At 41.6% G+C, this 25234-nt stretch overlaps 1 protein-coding gene across 12 annotated transcripts in view; it reads right to left on the bottom strand.

Annotated features, from left to right (window-relative positions):
* LOC101157600 (liprin-alpha-1) overlaps positions 1–25026 on the bottom strand; it is a 65264-nt gene extending 40238 nt beyond the window's left edge. For 11 of the 12 annotated variants that reach the window (XM_023951646.1, XM_023951643.1, XM_023951668.1 and 8 more), the window contains exons 1-2: positions 24141–25026; positions 20191–20454 (exon numbers count right to left, since the gene is read on the bottom strand). In XM_023951646.1, coding sequence (XP_023807414.1) covers positions 20191–20454 — 264 coding nt within the window. In that variant the 5' untranslated portion in view covers positions 24141–25026. Of the gene's footprint in view, positions 1–20190; positions 20455–24140 lie in introns of those variants that run through there. The other variant, XM_023951655.1, reaches the window with a different exon arrangement.
* Positions 25027–25234: the final 208 nt, after the last annotated feature.

Genomic DNA, 25234 nt, shown 5'->3' with positions numbered 1-25234 from the left:
AAAATACAAGAACTTTACAGTAATGAAAGATTTGAGATTGTTGCTGATTTGACACATAAATAGCACTAAGTAAAAAAAAAATGGAAACCTCAGGATTTACAATAAACTAAATGTCAATATCAAGTTTAATGTATAGCCCATTTACAACAATTCAACATCAGCCAAAGTTCAGTACTAACAACAACAAAAGAGGTCAAACCACTGTACGTTAAGAACATAACTTCATCAGAATAGAAGTTAATTTAAACAAAAACTTTCACTAAAATCTGCAAACACACGGTTGTTGATCTGTCTGGTTGTGGAAGATTGCAGCTATGAATGACTGCGTTCAATCTAGATTATTTCAAGAGCTCAGGCTGAGTGGCCCCGAGCGCACAGACAATACAGCGTTTCCTCCTTTTAACGCGGTTCACCTTTGGCAGTCGTGCTGTTTTGCAGATTTCTTCTTTTGCAGTTTTCATGTGCCCCCCTTCCCCCAGTGCATTATCAATCCATCAATCTCCTCTGTGCCGTGTCCCTGTGAAGAATGCGTTTCGCTTTCCAGATCTACATAAATCCTTGATCGTGATCAGATCTTTTGTTTTCATTCTGTATAAACTGGACTTATTTTACTATGAAGGTTTGAACTTTGAGGTTAAAGAAGAGAAAGGAGTGAAAAAGTTCATGTCTGTCTGAGAAACGTGGATAAAGTGTGGAGGAGTTTTACTGTGTGCTGTCAAAAAGAAACGTCTTCATAAAGACAAAGATGTGCACAAATTAACACTTTGTGCACAACTTTGTAGAAAAAATATGAATCCAACATTTAGTTTTACGTCTGTTTTGAATATGATTTGTCTTTGTTTTTAATAGGATTTTTGTTTGTCTTGAATACAAAATCTTAGATGCTGATACATCGAGTCCCTGAAACATCAATTGTTCAAATTTGTGCAGTTGTGTTTCTGTGTATATTTATTGAAAGAAACTAAAATAGAACTTTTTAAATGTTATTGGTCCCATAACAGGGAACTTGTCTTGTTACTATAACTCTTTTTGAAAATGGAATAAAACTAAGAATAATACAGCGATCTCTGGACGTATTTACTCGGTACCAGGCGTCAGCAGCTGATTGTGTAAACCAGGGGTCTCAAACGTGCGGCCCCCAAGATGATATTTTGCAGCCCCCCGCCTTAATATAAAAGTTTAATGTTAGTGCGCCCGCCAGTTTTGTATTAATGACACTTTTGCAGTGTCGTGTGTGGAGCTGACAAACCAACCAATCACAGTGAGGTATCTTACTCTTGGGGGCTTGACATTGACCGGGCTTCAAGCAGGAAAACATTTAGGGCAGGAAACCTGACCGCCCCCTCCCAGGACCACATTTAGGACTTCCTTACTTTCCTTTTTAGAAAGTCTCTATTGGCATGTAATTTTTTAAATACATGCAGCCAGCACTGAACTTTTTTGAATGTTTTATAATTTGTGTAGCCTATTTTTTATCAATAGGTTTTTAAATAGATTTTATTTGATCACTTTAACTACAAGAACTGTCAGGACACCGTTTCCCACAATGCATTGTTTGTAGTCTAACGGTTGATTTGTTTACTTATCCATTTTTTTATTTAGGCATTTGATTTAATTTGATTGATTTTAAACAATCCCCTGCCTTCGCCCACAAGTGGCCGGGATAGGCTCCGGCAGCCCCGTGACCCCGAAAGGGAAAAAGCGGTTAAGAAAAAAAAAAATGAATGAATGAATGATTTTAAACAGCTCATAATAGAGTATAGTTAATAGTAGATGCTCCTCACAAATTTACTACCAAAGAAGGGACGTATCTGAGGAAGTTACACACCAGTGTTCTCACCAGGGTCCTTGTTCTTATTTTGCGTTATAAAATATAGTCAAAGCTCTGAAATGATTTCATTTTTTAAATTGCTGATTCTAGACACTCAGACACTAACAGGTTTTGTGTGTGTGTGTGTGCGCTGAAGTTTCGGCCCAGCCTCAGCTAGACCCCGCCTTCAGTCGCCCCAAGGTAAATTGAGTTTGAGACCCCTGGTGTAAACAACACATCAGCGGATCGTTTCAGATCCAGAAGTGGTGGAAAACAGCCCATAAGGCTTTTAGGCTGTTTTGCTATATAAATATATACCAAAAAAGTAGACTGAAACCACTTTAAAAGGACTTTCTATGTGTGTGCTGTAGGCCTGCACAATATACCGCAAATGTATCACTATCGCGACATCAAGCTGTGCAATATGCATACCGCAAAAGACGGCGAAATCACAATAAATGGTTACCTTAAATGTGCTAAAACAAACTCATGGCAGCTTGAAATATTGAACAAATGAAATAAATCCCTTTATGCATTTAACCAATCGCAAGGACCCGTTTACGTTGTTGATCAATCAGATGAGCCCTTTCATGTTTGATGTTTGCCTCCTACGTCGACGAGGGTCATTTGGAGTATAATTTTTATACTGTTGCAGTGAAATGGAAATGATGTTTTTGGTTGTTTTGCTATTGGTTTATATACCGCGAATTATATAGTTATCGCAATATTATTCACCAAAATCGCATATCGCGAGTTTGCCTTATATCGTGCTGCACCACAGGACAACTTCCATCATTTTGGCCAATGGGATTGCTAAACAGCACAGCAGGACATGTGCATGGATTAAGGTGCCCACATCTTAAACTTTGAAATCCATAAAAATGGTAAATAATGGCTATTTTCCGTGTTTTCCTTCATAAAAAGCTCTCCTGCAGCTGTACACACAGCCTGACAGGGAGCTAAACCAGAAAATCAGGACAACAATTGTCAGGAATATTTAAACATTTTACTACAGAACATGGTTGCAGGATCATCCGTCTCTGCGGCGTCACTCAGATGTTTTTCTGTTCCATTTTACCTTTCATGAAATACCCCAGTGCACACGTCCCGCCACTGCAACTACTTCTAGAGACGCATTAGAAGTGGAACAAAATATTGTTGCGTAACAGGTAGTTCATGGAACATAGAGGGCTTAAAAAGACGCCTCAGAGGCAGAAGAGAACGGCTTCGACGGGGCCTTGCGGAGCAACCACAGCTGACATGTCATAGTCTGCTGCAGGTGCACAGTTTGTCTAGTCATTGTGGCTGTAGTCACAGCAGAACTATCAATATCAGAAAGACGTAATGGCGGAGTTTGACAATGACAATGATTTTTTTTATGCAACTATATGCCACAACTATATTGTGCCGGTGTAGCTGTGCATTCCAAATTTCCGTTAAGATGTTTACAAATGCGAATCAAGCTACATTCACAAAGTTGTGGGATTTTATCAGCAAATCCAGCTACATCTTCCAGTTTTTATCTCTTCAACCAGTGTATAGCGTAGTAACATGCAGGCTAACTGATCCAAGCTCTCTGTAGGTTTTCCAAATGAGGGGTGGGTTGAGGGGCAAAAAATGTGTGCCAGTGTAATGGGAACAGCACAAAGAACAAAAAGGCAACACATAAAAGCTTTTCAGATAAAAACCAACCTGCAACAGCCATGGCAACAAGACCGAAACCATTTTATGTCATGCAACAGACGGTTTATAAGACTTCACTGTGTGAAATTAAATACACTATATACATGTGTTGTTGTTTCTCTTTCGGCTTTTCCCATCAGGGGTCGCCACAGCGAACGAGCCGCATGGTAAACTTGGCAATGTTTTACGCCGGATGCCCTTCCTGACGCAACCCTCTCAAAGCAACCGGGCTTGGGACCGGCACAGAAGTAGAGAAGGGAACAGGGAGCAGCCCGGATTTGAACCTGGGTTTCACGGACGGAAGGCGCCGCAAACCAGCATGAGCTAAACCGGCTCCCTACTATGTATACACTAAAAAAATTAAATCCTTAAAAATAGTATCCCAACACTAGTTCTGCAGGACTTTTATCTCATTTTGTTTACTTCTAACATGTCATCCGTGTGTTAAATTTAACAGGAAATTCTCGTCTCTGTTCTGTTGTTTTAGAAGTAAAAAATAAAATGGTGGTGTTCTTCAAGATGAGCGGGTGGCAAATGAGACATGATAAACCATCAACTTGGATGCTGTATTAAAGGCTACAGTTATACGTTCATTTTTGGACTTCTCTGCATTCTCTGTTCAATCATTCTGTTCTCTGCATGAGACATTCCTCAGACAAAAAGAGTTTAAACAAATAGCTGTTCTTTCTAAAAGCGCACCATCAACAGACTGCCCTACAACTGGTACCAAGGTCGGTACCAACAGGCCTCCTCACCCCAACATAAGAACTTTAACTGTTCTTACAGGCCTAAAGGGTTTGCTGAAATCTGACACAGTCAGGGTAGCATCTGCTCTTCCTGCAGAGGGACCGGCCATCAAAAACTAATTAGACGCCTCTTATTCAGAGCTGCTTATCCTGCTGGCCAACTGTTCACCAATTGTCTTAAAAAGTCCATCTTCGGGACCTGGGAGTGTTATAATGATCACCGTGTCTTTTTTGTGCCGCTAGTCTCACGATTAGTTCAAATAAAAAGTAACCTTACTTTCTAAGTAGCAGATGAAAACCTTAGACTTATTATAAATTCCTGTATCAAAACAAAACTTTCAAACTGACAACACTGGGCTTCAGCCAAATATGCACCTCATGCATGACACAACTCATCGTTGTGTAGATGTACAATGTGGTCTGCCTGGAAGTCATTGATTGGCAGTGAAATGTTGCCAATTTCCTTAATGCCTTTTTATGGGTCATCCTCCAAACATGAAGTGAAATGAGTTTCCCTATCAAGGAGGTCCACAAAAACTAAATCAGCCATTAAAAATCCTTATTTTTACAGATCTATTCAATCTGTACGGAGGCCGACACGGCTCACACTACATGCAAAAGAAACATGTATGTTTCTTCGGCTCATGTATACGGCATGAGCTGGAGAACAACATAAGTGGAATACAATTGAAATGAGGAATGGACTAATTTACTGTCAAATTAAGTTAATTCAGTTTAAGGTTTTTCAGCGCTTCTTGAGAGGTATGCGATATTTGTACTAGATAACGTGTTTTCCTACTAGATAATGTAATTTCTTACTAATATACGTTTTGCTAGACAAAAAGGTTGGACGCTTATGTCACTATGTGGAGAGCTAGCTAAATTTACATTTTCAGACAAAAGTATATTAGTAAGGAATCCTGTTATCTAGTACAAATATTGCGTACCTCACAAGAAACGCTGAATACCTTGAAACTAAATTAATTTTTTTGAAATTAGTCTGTTCCTCATTTCCATTGTGCTTTGGTTAATGCGGTTGCGTTGTTTCTTTTGCATGTAGTGTGAGTCGTGTTGGCCACAGTAAATCTCAGATGTAGGAAGAAAACCAAACAACAAAGCCGAGCTTTTCACTGAAAGCAACAGAACTACACTAAAGAACCTGTGCCATCAGCTACAGAGAGAGCCACCTTTGGTACATCACCATTCAATCAATCCTATAATTTGATTATTAATCGTTTTTCACTACACTAATGATCATCACTACTTTTGATTTCCCCTAAAACCAAATAGCTTTTTTTTTTTTAATATCCAAACAAAATTCTCTTTGAGTCACACAGATCTTACTAAAGACTTTGCTTTACATAATCAAAGCATTTCAAAGGGCATATACTTTGCAAAGTCAACTTTTTGAGCTTTTGTGTATTATAATGTTCATTCCTCACTAAAAACAAACCCAAAGTGGTATTTTGATCCGTTCATGGATTTCTGTGTATTCCTCTGAACCTGTTCTCCAAGCACCAGCCGCTCCCAACCCACAACAAGCGGGTTCTCACATTATGATGTAGACCAGTGAGAACAGCCCCTTCCAGGAAGAGTCTGTGGTGCAAGCACCGCCCCCAGGCTAAAAGACACACCCACTTGTGGAGCTAGCAGTGATTGGCTAAACTCTTTTTGTTTAAATGCACGATACCATCGATCTTCCAGTTGTGTAACAGATAGTTTCCTTAGACACCGGTCTCTAAGACACCGGGTGTCTGCCGTATTTGTGTTGTGTAGCGATGACCAAGAAACGCTCATCCGATTTAGCGTTTGAACTTGGTGCGGTGGCAAACGCCAAAGAGCATTCTGGTCAGGAATCTGCACCACATTTTGGGGTGGATCCTAAACGCATCAGAGAAAGGAGCAAGCAGATGGATGATCTTATGAAGATGCTGCAGAAAAAGGAGCAAACTATTCCCCGGTGGAGATGCAAAGACAGCGAATTAGAAGAACTGTTTTGAACATGGATTATTGAGCAAAGAGGGAAAGGTGGGCGTGTCTCCAGGAAATTAATCGGCATGAAAGCCAAGAGAAGAGGAACTAGGGTTGTGCCGATGGACGATATCATCGTCCATCGTGATGGGTGACTGACATCCCGATGGCGAGACACCATTGTGATGCCACGCCGCCGCCACGTTGCGAGTCGACACCATAAGCCGCGGTTACATGTGAAAATATCTTGATGGGATCTATGGTCGGATTAGAATCCAACCGTGTACATGGGCCCAGAAAAATGTTTTCTGAATATAAAAACGTTCACTAAGGTCACACTTTCGGTCAGAATAAATCATTCGCACATGCGCAGTAGGGTTTGAAAACCGGAAGGGGGGGAAAATTCCGCCGAGCGGCTTTTTTTTTTTCAAACTTTATTGAATGTAACAATTCAATACAAAACGATGTTAAACAGCGCCGAGCGGCTATACATTGACATGTCAGCTCGGTAATATACGAAACGATCTTCTGAACGTGCTTTTAATAATGTTACGGTTATTATGAAACACCTGTTCGCTCATCATTTGAATTTTAATCCGTGTGGTCAGTGCTTTTTCTGGACGGAGCCGGAAAGAAGCCAGGATTAGCAGTATGCAAACACGGGCTAACAACATTAGCATTGGGTGGCGCTGCACGTAAACATGTGGGAATAACATCAGCCTTTATTTAGTCGGGACACAACTGGAAACACAAATCCGCGTGATTGTTTGACTGTTTTCTAAGAACTGAGCGACATTTCTGCTTTGAAGCTCAAACCACTGTGTGTCTGCTGACGATCCGAGCTGTGCTCACACACACACTTTTAGACCCGGTTCTGAGTTCGGTAGCTCGTAGCCTCGTAGCCTCGTACCCCTAGAGGTGCGGGACGGATCGCAGTCTTAAATCTCCCATACATGTAACGCCCATTTAACAAAGCACCCCCCCTCCCTTCCCATCAAACACAAAGCTGGAAGTCCGCGCTCCGCCAGTCCACTTCACTAGTTAAGTGCAGGAGTGGACTACTTCTTTTTTATTTTGTTTGTTACTTTTTTTGTTAAAGTCACTTCCCTCAGTTTATACTGGACCATCGCGGATTAGTCATTAGTTGGGAAATAAAATAAAAAAAGTTAAATAACGAATAGCAGTTCTATAAGAACGAAAAATGTAAAAAACGAAAAATGTAAAAAAACGAAAAATGTAAAAATAGCCCCCCCCCCGATGTCATCGTCCATCCCGATGGTTGACAGCAAACATCGTCAACGGCCAATTTAGGGGACATCGCCCAACCCTAAGAGGAACGTTCACTAATCATTACATAATATAAAGTTCTCATTGTTTCAATGGCTCCTGAGATGTTCATCTGGTGTTGTCTGCATTGCAAATTTCACCACAAAATGACCCCGGTAGCATCAGCGTTCTGTATGTGGTGGAATCAACAGCGGTTTCCAATATACACCTGTCTCTAATAAACGCAGAGCCAGCTGCCACATTTTTTGGATTATACACCAGGGCTACTAAAGGCAGTTATACATAATGCACATCCATCTTTGCAAAAGTTGGGATGTTTTTTTTTTTTAGGGTTGGTTAATCAAATCTATTAAACAATCTGAATCGATGCAAGCTTAACAAATCATTAATTGATCCATAAAAGTAGAAATCAAACTTTTATCCCTGTCCTTTTCCTGTGACCTAACGCAAAGCATCAGTAAAGCAAAAGTCAGCTAGCTTGACGCTAACATATAATGGAATTTCCCATAAGACTACTAATGCTAACACTTGTTTGACCCAAACATACAGCTGTACATTGCTGTCTAAATGAACAGCTTTATATTCTTATATACAACACAGGCATGGACTTTCCAACCTCTTAAGGAAACATTAAAAGAGTTAAAAAAAAAACGTATTTTCAACCGTAATTTACTAATAAATTCTTTCCTTATAGGACAATGTGATTTCAGGGATTTTTTTGGTCTCATTTTGTCTCTCTTAGTTGAGGTATTCCTATGATGAAAATTCCAGGCCTCTCTCATCTTTTTAAGTGGGAGAACCTGCCTAATTTGTGGCTGACTGAATACTTTTTTGCCCTCTGTTCACAAGTTCCTCAGTTATGGGTTTTTTTATTTTAATTTTTTTTTTTTTTTTTTTACTTATTGACAATCTGGGTATCATACATAAAATTACAAACAGTAACCATATAATCAACATTACATCCCTCAGTTACGATGAGGAAATTTACATCCGCGATACCCCATTTCCCATGAGTCTTAGGGGCTAAAGGCGGGTCTAACCCGGCTCGCCACACTGTTGTACGTGTTTAAGAATGAGCAAGGAACAGCAGTGGCAGGAGGGGCGAACGGAAGAACAGCTCTCCTTCCGCTTGTGTCGCGGCAGCATTATTGGTGTAACGGGGCTGGTTAAAAAAACACACCAGTAAAATAAAGCATCGGCGACTGAAAAGCGCGCGCCTCAGCACGGCGCGTGCGTCAGACGTTTCCTTCCACAACAAACACTGTTGCTCCGCGGACGCCTCTGCGCTCCGCGCTCGCCAAGCGCGCTCCTTGTCTCCCCTTCCTATCTTCTCCGACACCCCTGGCCAGGGCGGCTACAAGGAGGAGCGCTTCGTCCCCATTGCGCCGGTGGACGGAGCAAATCGTGTCTGTGCAGAGCAATCGGACTTAATACTGAACGTTTTGTGGATGAGGGGCGGATGCGTTGTTACGTGTGGGAGCCATCAGACTGCCATCGGCAGTGTCTCCAGCTCACACAGAGGCTGTGAGCTTTTCAAAGCAAAATTCCGCTCAGTCCTTAGAAACAATTATAACGACCACGTCAATTTGTGTTTCCAGTCGTGTCCCGACAAAATAAAGGCTGATGTTATTCCCACATATTTACGTGCAGCCCAGCTGCAGCTGACCGTCTTTTCCAAACCCGTTGGTGACGGTGGACTTTTTCACGCTGCTTTTAAAGATTGCTTTTAACTTGAAAGCTGCATCATATTGTATCGGCGATCACGTGCACGTTGGGTCTAATGGCACCAAATGATTCTGGGATGCGGCTGGGCATGCGGGTTTCTTTTTGTTGAACCATGACTGAAGTGTCTAAGACCTGAAGTGAGGTGCATGCTGTTTGGCTGCTAAGAGGTGTGTTGAAAAATAAATGACTTGTTGGTTGGAGTTGGATAGAGAATTCAAACCATACACTGAGTCCGATAGTACGTACATGGCGGCCGCCAATTAAATCCATAAATTAGCTGCGTCACTGGACAAGCCGCAGGGCTGTAAGCGCAGGAAAGAAGTAGCGGCTTATAATCCGGTAATTACGGTAAATGTGCTCCGCTGTGCAGTAGCCGTGCCTTTTGATTAGGGCTGCACGATATGAGGAAAACTCACGATATGCGGTATTAGGGATCCATATTGCCATGGAGATATAACATGTGATACATGAACAAATAGTAAAACAATCAAAAACATAATTTCCATTTAACTGCAACAGATGAAATTCAATAAGAGTTAACATAACTTAAATTATACTCCAAATTACGCTCGTCTACATAGGAGGCCAGCATCCAACATAAAAAGGCTCCATCCGATTGGTCCAATGCATAAATGGATTTATTTGATTTGTGAAATACTTCAAGCTGCCATAAGATTGTTTTAGCACATTTAAGGTAACCGTTTATTGTCTTTTTCGCCGTCTTTTGCGATAAGCGTTTTACACAGCTTGACATCGCGACAACGATAAATTCGCGATTTATTGTGCAGGTCTACTCTTGATTTTTGACGACAGCAAAAAGACGTAAATCTTTTGCGATCAAAGTTCTAATGACAGATAAAAATGTATCTTGGTCCTGTGAGGTTGTGGGTAAATCTTAATAATCCTTCCTTAATTGCCTCGCTTGCCTTTGATCCTGACGGATAAATCTCACGCCTCGTTATGAAACTTGATAAACTAGCTGCCGCCGTTGTTCTTGCCGTGTCCATCGGTCCATCCCCAAAAGTTTTTGTGTGGCATGCGGAACCCCAGTGATCCTGCCACTCTTTGAAGCTGTTTGTCCACATTTAAGTCTCACTGTTTCACAAACAATAATGAATTGGCACATTGCAATGGATTTATAAACGGTGCACCGCCTCGTCCATAACCAGCTGCATCTCAAATCAAAACGTTCACTAATAAACACTGAACATTTCAGCAAATGCATGATTATCAAAAAAACTATGACGAGCAGAACTTGAGTAAACCACACAATGCTTTTAAGTCTCATTAGATGCAACAGAATACATAGGTTTAAAAAAATGAATGGAAAAAAAGGAAAAGAGAAGAGAGAAATAGATAAATAAATCAACCAGAGCAGCATTTCAAGGTTAGTTTGAACATCAAAGAAAGAGAACATTAAACTTGAAAAGGCTCCAGCTGAAAGAAACATAAATGTTTAAACAGTTAAAAAGGTTTAAAAGTTTTAAGCTACAAAAACCACTGCAAGACACTGTTAGCAATGCCAATTTAGAACAGCATACGTCATGTCTACAGATTAAAAGCACTCTGTGTGCAAATCTAATATTGAGCAAAAAAGGTCTTAAACATGTCCTAAACCTAGACTACAGCTTTAATTCAACTGGGATTAACTCTTGGAGAATCATTTTTACCTAGAAATTGAAAAATCCATCTTCAGATAGCAAAAAGAACTCTCTGTTAATTCTGGTACCACAGACCAGAATACTGAGTAAAATTGGGTTTTTCATTGCAATTACAGGAAAGAATATCATCAACAAATGTTGAACATTGTTTTGTTCCAAAGTCGCAACCATGTTTTTCTTTTCTTTTTTATGATGGGGGGTGTATTCTTTTTTTTGTCTCGACATGCTGAGGACAATTACATTGAAAGACAACTCAAGCATGTAATTAACCTATACCTCTCTTCTTTTTATTCCCTTCTTTAAAGTGGTCGAACATTAGAACTAATGTTCGCAAAGCAAAGCCAGAACAGGAGCAGACATTCGGCAAACTTTGATGACTTCAGAACCGTCTTTAAAGGCCAGATGTGCTTCATGTTCTCAGATTAGAAACCAAATGAAAGATCCTGGAGCTGGAAGAAGCAAGCAGGCTGGAATGTTTGTGCATTCCAGTTAGAGGCTGCTGACTGGGGAGGGCGGCAGCAAGCCAGAACCCCCCCCCCCCAGACACCTACATGGTACCAAGGAAGTGTTTGCAAAGCTTCTAAATTGTGCCCTCCCTCTTTATTGGTTGATAAATTACTACATGAATGATTGATTTGGTTATCATGTTGTCAGGAGTTCGGTGCGGTAAAGTTCAAAGTTCTTTACACTGATAAACAGCACAACTGAAATGAATGCATGAATAAATAAACGTTTGATTTCTAGAAGCAACTAAGAGTATGAAGACCAACAAATGCTTAATTTTGGCACTTGGGTGAACCTAACAGCTGACTTAGAACTGGTGCAGACCAGGGGAATCCGACTGTTTAATCAAAACAAAAAGAAATATAAACCTACTGGTTGAATGAACGTTAAAATGAAAACAAACACCAAAAAATAAACGCTGCTACCTTTTGTTTTTTTAAGAAAAAAAAATATTTCATACATTGGAGAAAAGTCATGCAGCTGAAACAGCCTAAACTGAGTTACTGAGGCTACATAGTATGCCAAAATAAAGTTTGTTTTCTTTTTTTTACATCCTAAATTTTCTTTTAAGGGTTGTTCCGTTTTGCACTGTGATGCTTAATGCAACACACAAAGACCTTTTCTAGGAGGGAACAAAAAAACTTTCCTATGGGGTCTTAATTTATTTTCCTCAGACAGTCATATTTGTAAGGAACATTTTCCCTCCATTTTTCCTTTGAAAGAATGTATTTTGCCAGTACCAAGTTACCAAACTGCACATTAGTTGTGAGGTTTGATTTGTTAAACCTGGGGTTTTCACAATCATTACAGGCATTTTAAGTCCGTTTATGTTAACATATTACTGCAGCATCCCCAACACTTATGCTTCAAGGTTCATCAGTATAAATGAAACCTCTTCTCATTATTCAAAAGAAAAAACAATCTCATACACAGCAGCAAGGCAGACAGCCACATAGTGCTTTTTTTATTACCCCTGTTTTGGCAAATGGTAAATGGTAAAATATATAGCGCCTTTCTTCCTACAAGGACAAAGCGCTTTACAGTCACACACAATAATACTGGATATGGATAATTACCGGCCGATATTGGACATTATGACGTCATGCCGATAATGCCGATTAGAAAAAAATTTGCAGATAAAATGGACCGATAACTAAAGGCTTAAACTGTCGTCTCTTCCTCCCTCATCACTCTATTTACTAGTGCCAGCAAGGTGTCTTTTTTTTTTTTTTTTTTTTTTTTTTTATACACTGTATTTTATCCCACGAAGGGAAATTCTTTCTCCGCATTTGACCCATCCCCTTGGGGAGCGGTGAGCTGCAGCCGAAACCGCGCTCGGGAGGCAGTAGCGTTAAGGGTCTTGCCTAAGGACCCTCACTGGGTGATGTTAACTGCTCGCCATTGATATGGTAATTGCCCCCAGTACCATTGCTTTTTCCCCTCCGGGAATCGAACCCTGGTTTCCTGCATGGTAGCTTCCCACCTTACCAACCGAGCTACCCAGCCGCTTCTGTCGCAGGTTAGTGATGTCATCTCTCAGCGCCTGAGCTAGAGATCTCTGTCTGCAACATGGAGCAGCTCTCACCCATGTGGCTTATTTTACCATGTCTGAGACCAACGACTCCCTCGCTGTTTGCTAAATATGATCAACAAAAGAGGGAAAAAAGGTCAAGCTTTAACACCACAAATGTCACAAGCTATTTACAAATCCTCCACCGCGATGTATGGAAGGAATATGAAGTTGCATTCATTGCTAGCGCTCATTCTGGAAAAAAACCAAACTGGCATGGAAGTAGCTGTCAGCGCCCTGCACCAGCATGGATAGTGAGCGTGTTTTCTTCTGCTGCAAATGTGTTGGATGAAAACATCAACAGCTAACCTGTCAGAAAGCAGAGATGCTTCTTGTTGACAGGAAAATCTCCCATTGATCCAACCACACAGTAAAAAACATATGTTATAGTGGTGGTTTATTTCTGTTCATTCCGGTTTGTAAAATGCTTGAATGCCTGTTTTTGAACAGTTTATTATTATGAGCAACCGTTTATTTTGCACTTTACTTTGAAACAATGCAAAAAAATGTGCACTTTAAGACTAAACTATTTCTTTTGCACGTTATTATATCCGGCATTATATGTATTGAAAAATGTCCTTGTTACATTGGTATTTAAGTTAAAGTCTTGTATTTTTTCTGACCATTGAAATGCACGTTCTCTGTTCACAGATGTATGGCAGACTGAAAGGGCTAATAAAGTGTTTGTACAATCTGTTCTATTTATTTGCAGGTAAAACTAGTTCTGCAAATTTGTTGAATACATAAGAGCCATTCGCTGTTACTTTGAACTTACTAATATTTTTTTCAAGTATTTTTTAAAATATTGGTTGAATATGGGTATCGGCTACAAGAGGCAGGAAAATATCGGTTATCTGTATCGGTTGTTAAATAGTCAGTATCGTGCATCACTAAGAATTACTTTGGATATTCGGATTAGCTGAAAACACCTGGAGTAGGTTTATCGGCAGTGAGAAGGGTACGGTTATCTGGAAATAAAATGAAGGAACGCGGCCCTCGAGGCTTGGAGTTCCCCACCCCAGCATGAAGCGTTTGCAAACAAACATCTATTAGGAGTCCTTCATCAGCCAGCATGCCATCGATTTTGATTTCAGATAAGGAGAAACATGCGGAAACAGACCATCAAGCAGAGCCCCAAAACACCAAAAAGCTAAAGCGAGTGAAGAGGGGACAAAGCGCACAAGTTTCAGCTAACGTTAAGTTTCCTCTTCGGCTCCAAATCCTCGTTTGCTCTTCTGTCACTGCTGTTCATGGTGTTCAGTTTTAAAGAAAAAAAACAGCTGTATGGTGCTTTATCTGTAACTATGGGAGGTCCTAAAAGTGAGCTGGAACAAGTTATTCAGTAAAAACAAAAAAAACACATGAAAACAGTGACAACAGCTCAACTGTTCAGGAGGTCGATGCATTGTTTATCCACTGAGCAGTGTCGGCTATGACCAGTCGCTTCCTAGAGAGGCGGCTGAGGTCACGTCAGCTGGTAGCTGGCATGGAGGCTCACTGGCTTTACCCCGAAACAAATGAGTCGCTCATTCAAAGACAACAAATTCATTCCTTCTTTGAGCTTTTTTGTTGTGATCTAAGAACCAAGGGATGCATCATCACAGCCAGCTGATACAGAATTTTAGTGCCTTACACTTAGTGGACAATTAAAAAATAGTATGACATCTTCGCAAGAATAAACATCTGAAATCTGTGCAGAAACTGGGAAAACAAGAGCCTTTACGTACTGACAGAAGTTCAATCTGAATCATTTTAAGGGCATTTCAGCTTTAGGACTTGGCATAAACAGCATTTCTTTTTCAAGGAGATCAGGGAACATGACTAATAAGTTTAATAAAGATTCTCATTTATGTATGTGATTTTGTCTTTAAGACCACCTTTGGAGGTGGTCTGGGTTCGTTTCCAATCAGACTGAGATTCCTCAGTCTGAATACAATCCGTCCTCGGAGCGGAACATCTGGACCCACCGGGCCACCGTAGCCGACGTAAACAGAGCAGGAATGAAGGAACAAATGAGCCATGGACAAATTTAAAGCAACGCTTGTCGTGTGATCAGAGAGGAAAAAGATTCCAACTGTTTATTTGTTAGAACGTTTATTTCAACGCTTCCGACAGGCTTTTCTGTGTGGTTACGCGGCCGACAGACGCCGCTGTGACGTCATCCTAAAAGTTACCTTGTAGTTCCTGAACAGAATTCTTTAAATCAACGCCATAACTGCACAACGATGAGACACAGAAACTCACTGAAATCAGGCTCATTCAGACTATTTGAAGGTGATCCACATCACTTCTCACCGTTTTCCTGACTGTCTCTACGTCATAAACACACATTAGTGTCCTTTCTTAGACGTCTTCTGTCAGTAACCAAAGAAGCAGTAAAAAGGGTTGAGCCTGACCTTCATACAGACGTTTAAAATCGGTCATCAAAATCTAAAGTTTGAATGAACTGCCCCGAGAAGGACTGCAAAGCGCAGGACTTCCATAATTTCTGTCTCTAGCTGCTTTGCTCCGCCCTCGTAATTCCTGACCAATGACTAAGGAGATCTTTATTCACTCAAGCTTTGGTTCAAACCTGGAAAGGCTGCTTGACAGCCCCACTCTCAGGCCAGACCCCGTCCTGATTTCTGTCACACCTGCTCTCGATCAAGACATCTCAGGAAAGTCCCTGAATGGTTCAGGTGAGCCCTGACGCAGCTAAACATCCTGCTGCAATCCAAAGGCAATCAGGAAGGAATGACAGATGCGTTTATTGAGAGTGATCAGACTGGAAAAAAGTAAAGCCATTTTCACAGCTTGAGGTTTTCCCAGAGCCACACTGACAGCCGTTATCCAAAAAAGGAGAAAACAGGGAACAGCGTTGAGCCCTCCCAGGAGTTAAATTCCACCATGAGCGCAGCAACAACTCATCCAAACCACAACATCCAAAATACCAGCAGGCATCACCTGAAGTAGACGGGGCAGAAAGGGTCTGCATGGCAGAAAATCATGAAGCCTTGTCCCAGTTTTTTTTTTTTATGAAGCCCAAGACTTTAGACCTTATAAACTGACAGAACAACATAGAAAAGTCAGAATGTCTGGTTTCATTTAAAACCCACTTCTTTTTAATCATCTAAAGCAAGTTTTGAACAATAGCTCCTACTGTTTTTAACGTTTGCGTCTATATTAATTTTATCTATAAAGAACTAAGTTGTGTTTGTTAAAAAAAAAACATTTTTTGTACAGTACACAAGTTTCTTTTACTTTTCTAAATGTGTGACTCCACAGATGGACTGACACTTGTGCATGTTACACTAGTGTGCAGGCATGGAGCCTCAGAAAACCAAACATGTCTCCTCACCCATGGTTAGGGCTGATTTAACAAAAAATGAATAAAGCAACTCATCAAAATCATATCTATTTTAAAGTAAAAATATATCATTTTATTTTTCCAAGTTCCACCTTTGGTCAGTTCAAATCATTGTTTTTTTAAGGCAGTTGTATTAACGTAAAATTTGTACCTGACTGCACTACGATGAACATCAAACCTACGAAGCTAAAGATAACGCATGTAGCTAGCACAGAAATATTCACAGTTGAAGAACCAACATGCTTAAAGTTTCCAAAAACAGATCAAATAATGACACAGCAAATGGCAAATAGTGAACATTTGCACAATATGACAAGTTAATACTCCATGCAGATGGTTGAAGTCACATGACTCACCTTCTGTCTTTGTTTACAGTCTTTTGGAAGAATGCAACAGATGTAAGTGAAACATGATGGTACAGTGACACATGGTACATGACTTATAGATATTTTCTACTTACTGGTACACTTTTTCACATCCACACTAAGATGGAGGAAAAGGACATTCTGCTCAATCTAAGGCAACTGAGAATCCAGCGTCCTGCCAGAGGACGCAGCAACCTTTCGGCTAGGAGACAACTGTTCTACCTCTGAGCAACAGCCCATGGAGACATCCACAATGTTTTTTAATATTCAAATAGTCTTGTTTTCCTTAATAGGAGTCTGCCTGACGGACCGAGACTGACAGCGCTGCATCGTGACCACCGGCATATCGTCAACACACAATGGCGGTTAAATAAAAAGCCCTTAGACAGTTGTGATGCATGCATTTCAAGGACATGATTCATCTCTAAAAATGTCTGCACTTTCTCCCCCCAACGGTTAAATCCAATACCATGAAGAGAACGCAAATCTAACAAAACCTACACATGCTCAGTGGCGGTTCTACCCTGAATTACTCCCCGGGCGAGGCCCTCCTCTAGCGCCCCCCCCCCCCCCCCCCCCCCCCCCCCATAGAGTCACTTTGTCCATTTATTGTAACTGAAAATACAGTTAGGAAATATTTAATAAACACAAACAATCTGAAATAAATATTATAAACTACAAATCACACTAATAATACACTAGAATAAATGTAACTGCAGCACTAAGAAGAGAAAACACTAAAACCTAACCTTTGTGGCCTTCCTGATGCAAGCTTGTCAATAACGTCATCATATGAAATCTGCTCCCCCCCTGAATGATTGATATTAACAACAGCAGGTTAGTGAGTTGCTCCTGAGACTTTGGTGACCTCAGGTATGACTTGATCAACTGGAGTTTTGAAAAGCTAACAGCAGCAGCAGCAGCAGCAGCAGCAGCAGCAGCAGCAGCAGCAGCAGCAGCAGCAGCAGAAGCAGCAGCAGCATGCTACCATCACAGCTTATTTAACATTATGAACTAATATACAACAATAAAACACAACAAAAACTTTGTGTTACAGCAGAGCAGACAGACACACGAATCATAACTAATGTTACAAGTTAAGGCAGAGCAAACATTTAAGAATAAATATCTTAAAAATGACGTTATTTGCAATATTTGGGCCTACTTCAGTTTTGGTCATGATAGACCAAACAAGAGATTTTTCCTCTGCAACGTTGTTGTTGTTGTAGGGCAGGTAGCATTCGAATTTAGAAAACGTGCATCTAGCTATGCGATAATAACCTTTTCTTTGTCTCTTTTCTCCTCTTCTTCTCTTTTCTTTCTAAATTGGGCACCAACTTTGACCTTTTTTCTCCATATTTCAGATGTTTTTGCATTTAGCATAAATGTCCTGACATAGGTATCAAGTCTGTCGACTAAACCAACTGTCATCTAAGTGAAGAATTTTTTTTTGTTTTCCCATTTTTTATTTGAAATAACCAAAAAAGCATGATTTTTTTATACTTTTTTTATACCCGCAGCCCCCCCCCCCTCCCGTTCGTCAAACATTTCCAGCAGGAGCGCGTGCAGCTGCACCCAGGGGCGCCAATTCGCTACATAATTTTTATTTTTATTTTTTCATCCAGCACTGAGCCGCGGCCTGCGACCGTTGCCCCCCTGGAAGAAGATCCAGCCAGGTTTGCGCATGCGTTTTGTGCTCCGTGCTCACCTCAGCCTGCACCCTTCACCCCGCGCCCCCTCCCTTCTCCTTCTTCACCCCGCGCCCCCTCCCTTCTCCTTCTCACACACATTTGCGTCTACTTCTCAAAGACAGCAGGGAGCGCAGCTGCGGGGCGGGGGCGCCGCCAGGTTTCAGGCTGTTACAAACTCTGTGATATAAGTAAATCAATAGTGGTGCATAAAGTATTTTACAAGAGCTGAGCCGCTGGTGCCGCCCCTCCGTCATTTTTCCGCCCCGGGCGATCGCCCGTATGGCCCGTGCCTAAAACCGCTACTACACATGCTGATTGTGAGATAGACCTCTGTCGACAGGATTACAGACTTAATATCTTTATCTTTTCAGCCTGAGCAAATCCTTTCTGTGTCTATAGGTTACAAACTATTCCCAAACTTCAGCAAAATGTCGGGGTCTAACTGGACAGCACGGCTTCAACGAGCATCTTCAAAAACCCAAAGCTATAAGTGAACACCGTACATGCTGGAAAGGTCACCAGACCAGCAGCATGCAACCAGCCTCCAACACTGCCGGCACATTTCCATAAATAATTGAACCAGCTGGAAAACGGTAGCGATGACTGCTTTAATATTTCATGTATATTCTCATTTTTTTTCCCTTCGCTACATTATGTGTCTAAACAATCAGTGAGTAAGCGAGTGAGACCTTTATACGCCAATTTAAAGATGCAACTGAAGATGTTTCTGAAAAATTGTCAGCTTATCCTTTAAAGAACAATGTAAGCCGGCTTTGTTCCAGAACATCTATAGACATGAGAAACTCATTCAGGTGCAAACGTGTGTCACTTTATCCTTTGCTCAAAGTTGAACACAATCAACAAAACTACAGTAATTCAATTACATGTGATAAACGCATTTTTATAGACAGGAAAAACCTGCAGCAAACACTCTTAAAATGTCAATCAGTTGTATACTTCTGGGTGCAACTGAACTAAATGACTTTTTTAATCATTCTTTTAGTGATCATTTAGCTCAATCCTAAATATGATGTGTTTTTAAAAACAAAGGCTGCAAAAAACGTGAATCTAGTTGAGCTTTTTTGTCGTTTTAAATCAGGCTTTGAAGAAATGGCATCCGCAGGTCTGCAACAAACTAACATATCAGCGGCATAGAGGCTTCTGAAGCCTCTGCAACAGCAAATTACTGACAATTATAATGCAGCAGGTATGTGTGAAGACATACAAACAATCATGTGACACTGGACATTTATTGTTAACACAAAAACGGGAGAATCTTGAAGTTTTCTTTTCAAAATTTGTCCATCATATCTGCAAAGCCTCAACATCACCACAGCCTTCTTATGCAATTCGTATTGTAGGAGGGAAACTCCAGGCCTCCAGGGCCACCATCCTATGGCTGTGGCCTGTTTTTATACACATAATATGAAACCACTGTTCAAAAGCAATGCTTTTATCCCTAAGGTAATGATTTTAAACATTTTTCATGTTAGCCTGTTTTCTAGTAGTTGTAACTGTGAGGCATTTCCAGTCTAAACATCCCATGTTCTCATCCTGTGCTAATTTAGAGGAAAATCCATAAAGAGCAGGGCCTATTTTCATGGATATATTTTCTTTTTTATTTTAATGATGAAAACTGTATTTAGTCCGTTTATTGTGAAAACGATTGTGGCATTTCCTCCCTCTGACTTATCTAGCCTGAGCTGGTTAACCAACCTTCTTCCAAGCCACTGACATGTTTTAAGCAAAGCAATCAACCGACAGAAGCGGATTTAGCTAAAAACAATAGTGTCATCGGCTCCAGCAGCCCACCCAGACCCCTCGGACTCACCTGTGGTAAAGCGGAGTTCAGCTGCCTCTGCAGCGAGTCCCTTTCATGGCTGACTTCATGAAGTTTCCCCTGGGTCAGGCCCAGGTTCTCCTGAGTCTCTCTCAGAGTCTCCAGAAGGCGATCCCTCTCCTCCAGCATGGACACCATCAATGACTCAAAGTGACCCTCAGAGTCCGACTGCAGGGGGGAGCCAGAACCTCGCCGGCCGTTGCCTCCACCGGGCCCCTCGGCCTCGCTGATGGTTGGCATCACTTCACACATCATCTGCAACCACAGTGTGACAGAAGGACATGGAGCTTGTGAAAGGAGCCGGGAGGATTTCAGAAACAGAAGAGTAAGCCACGACTGACAAACGCTTTAGACAGGCAATATATTTTATAGGGTTGTAAAACTCCTTCCCCAATACATTCACTGGAGTGGCTGTTCCTGCTGTTATCCAGAAATAACTGAAAACATAAGCAAGTACAATAAATACCAGTAAATCCGTGCACAAAAACAGACGTCCCGGTATTTTAAAAGGATGAGACATTTGAGGAAGAATTGAAGTTGAAGAAAAAAAAATGACTGACTGGAGATCATTTAGAAATGTGTCACACTTATAGGAAGAACATATCCCAGACTTACAAATAAACAGTTTTATTATTTAAAACAATGCATCAGTGAGGATACAAAATAGAAAAAGCTTAGAACTAAGGAAAACAGACTGATGTGATAAGTCTGGATTGACCCTGCTACAGTGATGGGGACATGAGATAAAGTGATGCTTCATTCACGCCTGAAGCTTTAGGTGCAGGTCTAATCTGTGGTTACCTCAGCTGAGTCAGCACTATGTGGTCAGAAATGATGCCAACTATTGACCTAAATCCACTAAATAAACAGCCTTTTCTATCAATATTTATTTTTCCTCTCAGACAACAGGCAGAATCTCAAATGCAATGAAAGGACTGGCTTTCTCAGAAAGGGTTCAGGAGCTACCAAACACACTGAACATGAGGCCGTCATTCAACTTCTAGAAGTATTGTAATGGAATAAGACATTTAAATATTGAAAAAGGTTTTTTATTTGCACGGTGTAAGATTTTTGTTAAATTATAGCTAACAAATAGATGAAACCAGTTTGACTCTTAAAGACGGACTCCAATGAAAATTGTGTTTTTTGGTGTTTTTAACAACTCTTGTGGAATTTTTCTAATGATAGAGGCCATTGATAAAGAAAATTCAGATTAAAACTGCATTTAATGGGATTTATTTATTCAAATTGCAGATGTAAAAAATGCCACTTTAAAGAGCTTGTAGTGGTTAAGTACAAACTACAACCGGCGGACCACAGTCTCCATGCTCCGCCCCCTTCTGATGCATCCGCTGTCAGACAAATAGATCCATGAACGTCTTTGTTTTCCTGGTCTGAGCTGGAATCTGGATCTAAACTGTACGGCTGGATAGTTCCAATATTGCTCGCCATTTTGTTGCAGCAGTAATGTCAGGTCGGGGGGGTGAAGGGCTTCAAGATAGCGGGAGAGTGTGTGTAAAGAAATGGGTGATGGGAAGGGGGACGGGGTTGCTCCGCAGCAACAGTCCCGCCCACAACTCTGAGGGGAATTTGCAATAAACTCCTGTTGCTCTGCAGAAACTATGTCCTAGAAAACGACCGTTGTTTTGATTTTGGCTAAAAACGGCATCATCATATTAAAAAAAAAAAACAAAAGCTGGAAGACTGTTAAAATAGATCAAAAGATGATCGGAGTGGGACTTTAAAGGTGGCAGAGTTCAGTTTATGGTCAAACACACGCCTGAGATGCAACTGTGAGAACATTCTGAAAATGCAGACAGCAGTTGATTGAATCACTGTTCTTTTAAAGATTTAAAGCTACCACCAAGTCGACCAACACAGCGGCCTATTGACTGGACAATTGGGGAAAGGCAGATAAAGCCTGCATGCTAGAATAATAGTCCAAAGCAAACAAACAAGCCACTGTCACCTGCAATAGCAGAGTTCAGAAATGCACAGATTGTCCTTAATCACAGAGCTGGGGTGCCTTGAGTTCACTGCAACAACGGTGGAGAAAGAAGGTCTGAGGAATTATAGCAGCCCTCTGCACCAAGGGGCTTATGTCCTGTAGACAGACTGCCAGACAAAAGCCAAGAATCATGTGAGCAGGATTTAAAATTCCCATATAGAACAACAACTCGCACACTGGAACGGGCAAAGTAAAAACTCGGTGGCTGGCAGAACCACCGAATCAACGGTCTTTACTAAGGCCCGGGTGCCAAAGGCCGTGTCCTTCAAGAAGCCCCTGTGTTTGGATCAGAGCGACAGAGCTTAACCACACGCTTACAGCGCTGGTTTCCGGGTCCAGATCATATTTGTTACAAACGGCTTTTCTGAACTAAACTCAAGACTTTCATTCTTCATTAACTCCAATTAAGCTCCACACGATCCAAACAACAACCCCCAAACTTCAAACAATAGGGTGAATTTAACCTAATTTACAAGAAGCAACAATACTAAACCAGAGCTTCATATTAAGGTCAAGCCCCTCAGGATCAGCACCGAGGGGGAGGTTTGCAAAGCATCAGCGAGAGGTAGTGACAGATGGTGGGCTGGGAGTAACTTTACACAGACATGGCTGTGTCCGAATTCCCACCCTAACCCCTAACTACTAAAAAACTAAGGTAGTGCTGCCCTATGTAGTGTCCCGGATTTTAAAAGCCATCTAGTGAGCATTGATGCACACTGGTTTTTTGCAGAGACTTCTGGGAAATTTCTAGGGCTCTGGATTTTGGAATTGTAGATTGGACAGCACTACAAAATGGCCAACCCACTATATAGAACACTATGTAGTGAGTGGGGAAGGAATTGGGCCACAACCTCGTCATACATCCCGACGCTGAAGTTGGCTTCTGATTCGCGAGGGCACTAAAGGAACATTCCACTGCATCCACCAAGATCACCTAGAACCGGGTCCTGTTCAAAAACCAGACGACCTGGACTCCTCAAACCTGGATTAAATCATGATTTAGATACTACAGAAGACATTAAACACAGTTTCTGATTTGTGAAACCTTCCGAGCAGGAAAGGCCACCAAAACCTCTCATAAAGTAAACGCAACCAAACCAACTTGTAAGATAACCCCTCTCTTTTTGGACCCTGATATTTTAAGAGTTATCTCTTCCCATTTCAGGTTCACCCTTCTCTTTCTCTGTTGTTCATATATCTTCTCTCCTCCGTCGATCGTTATCTCTCCCTTACTCATTTTGAGAAATCAATTAAAGGTTTCAACTTCCTGCTCGGAAGGTTTCACAAATCAGAAACTGTGTTTAATGTTTTCATCACCCTCTAAATCATAATTTAATCCAGGTTGTGTGGTTTTTGAACAGGACCTGGTCTAAGGTGGACTCACTCATTGCGTAAAATGCGATAAAAATGAACCTATTTCGAATTTTCACAAATCAGAATCCGTGTTTGATGTGTACTTTAGTATCTAAATCATAATTTAATCCAGGTTTGAGCAGTCCAGGCTGTCTGGTTTTTGAACAGGACCCGGTTTTAGCTGATCTTAGTGCGAAAAATGCAGTGGAATTTGAATGTTCCTTTAGTGCCCTCGCGAATCAGAAGCCAACTTCAGCGTCGTTTATTTATCAACAAATAACAACATGGATGGAGGTAAGACCCTCCTGTTAGAGAAAACTACTGAAGCTGTCGGGGTGTTTTTCTTTACAGCCCAGGAGAGATGAGGGGCCCCCAACATAACCCCCCTGTTGGATCTAATGAAGGCGACACAGCTGCCTTGCATCTGTGGATGGAACTAACTTTGTTGGGCTCCAGAGGGAAGGAACCAGGAATGCTGGAGGACCGTCCGTCCTCACCTGATGCTGAGAAGGTGAGCGCTGAAAACAGCAGGAGTTACTTAGCAAACCAATAACGGCTCGGTCCCGTGTGCTTTTCTCACCTTTGACGTGTAACTTAATTAATGATAATCCACGGATATGCGTCGACGTCAGAAGAAGTCCCTGCTGAACTCCGACCGTGTGTCCCGGTGACCGGATCACGCTTCAAAAACATCCAGAGTATAATCCGGGGATGTGCGAAGGGGTTCCTTCTTTCTTTGAGTTGACAAAACGTTGGGAAATTCCTTAAGGCCTCAGAGCCGCAGAGAGTAAGCAGGGGGCAGTGTTCCAAGTTTAGCCGGCTAACTCCACCTTTAGCATGCTAACAGAACGGGAGCTGGTTCTACTTCACTGCATACCTGCATTTGGAAACATAAAGTGTCCATCTGTGCAACTAAAAACAAGCGGCTCCCTGGAAATGTGAAGCTCAGCTCGACGAAAACAGCCTTTCATAGTTGGCCGTGAATGTGGTGGTGATGATGGTGACGTGGAAACTGTTGCAGCTCTGCTTCGTGCTAATTTGAAACAGAAATCTTTGGCTTCGAGTCACTTTAAAGTCCACAGCTAGCCGACGTTAGCCACTAGCCCGCTAGCTAGCTAAAGTAACTAGTTTTATGTACAGGTTAACTACCCGAGTACAGTTTTCTATAAAAACTAGAAAAGATGCTAAAATATATTCTAAGAAAATTTGCGGCTTTGTTTTTGTGTCTAAAGCCCTGAAATGTGTCTGGAAGGCGTAGCTAACGTTAGCTTCCCGTTGGCTGTCACGGCGGAGTGAGCCGCGTCACCGCATCACGAACCGCTCCGCTCGGAAAAACTTCCAGCCCGTCGGCGACGATTCTAGTCCCGCAGGGAGAAACAACAAACAAAAGTGCGAGTAAAAGTTATATTTCCATCATGTTCCCTCGATATTCAGAGCTGCTCCTGGTGTTTCACCGTAACAGGTCCGGTCCTTTCCCGTCGCCAGTGGCTGCTAGCCTCGGCAGTCCGGACAGCCAATAGAGGCTCGGTGACAGAAGCTGGAGGAGAGGCGGCCCGCTCCGGAGGAGGAGGAGGCGGAGGAAGAGGAGGAGGAGGAGGAAGAGGAGGAGGAGGAGGAGGAGCAGGAGCAGGAGGAAGCTGCATTTGGAGTTCCAGTCGTGCATAGACGCGATGA

Source organism: Oryzias latipes, chromosome 3 (genome assembly GCF_002234675.1).
Source record: "Oryzias latipes chromosome 3, ASM223467v1".
In the NCBI taxonomy this organism is placed as follows: Eukaryota; Metazoa; Chordata; class Actinopteri; order Beloniformes; family Adrianichthyidae; genus Oryzias; species Oryzias latipes.
Note: the sequence above shows the minus strand (reverse complement) of the source record. Positions and strands in the feature narration are given on the sequence as shown.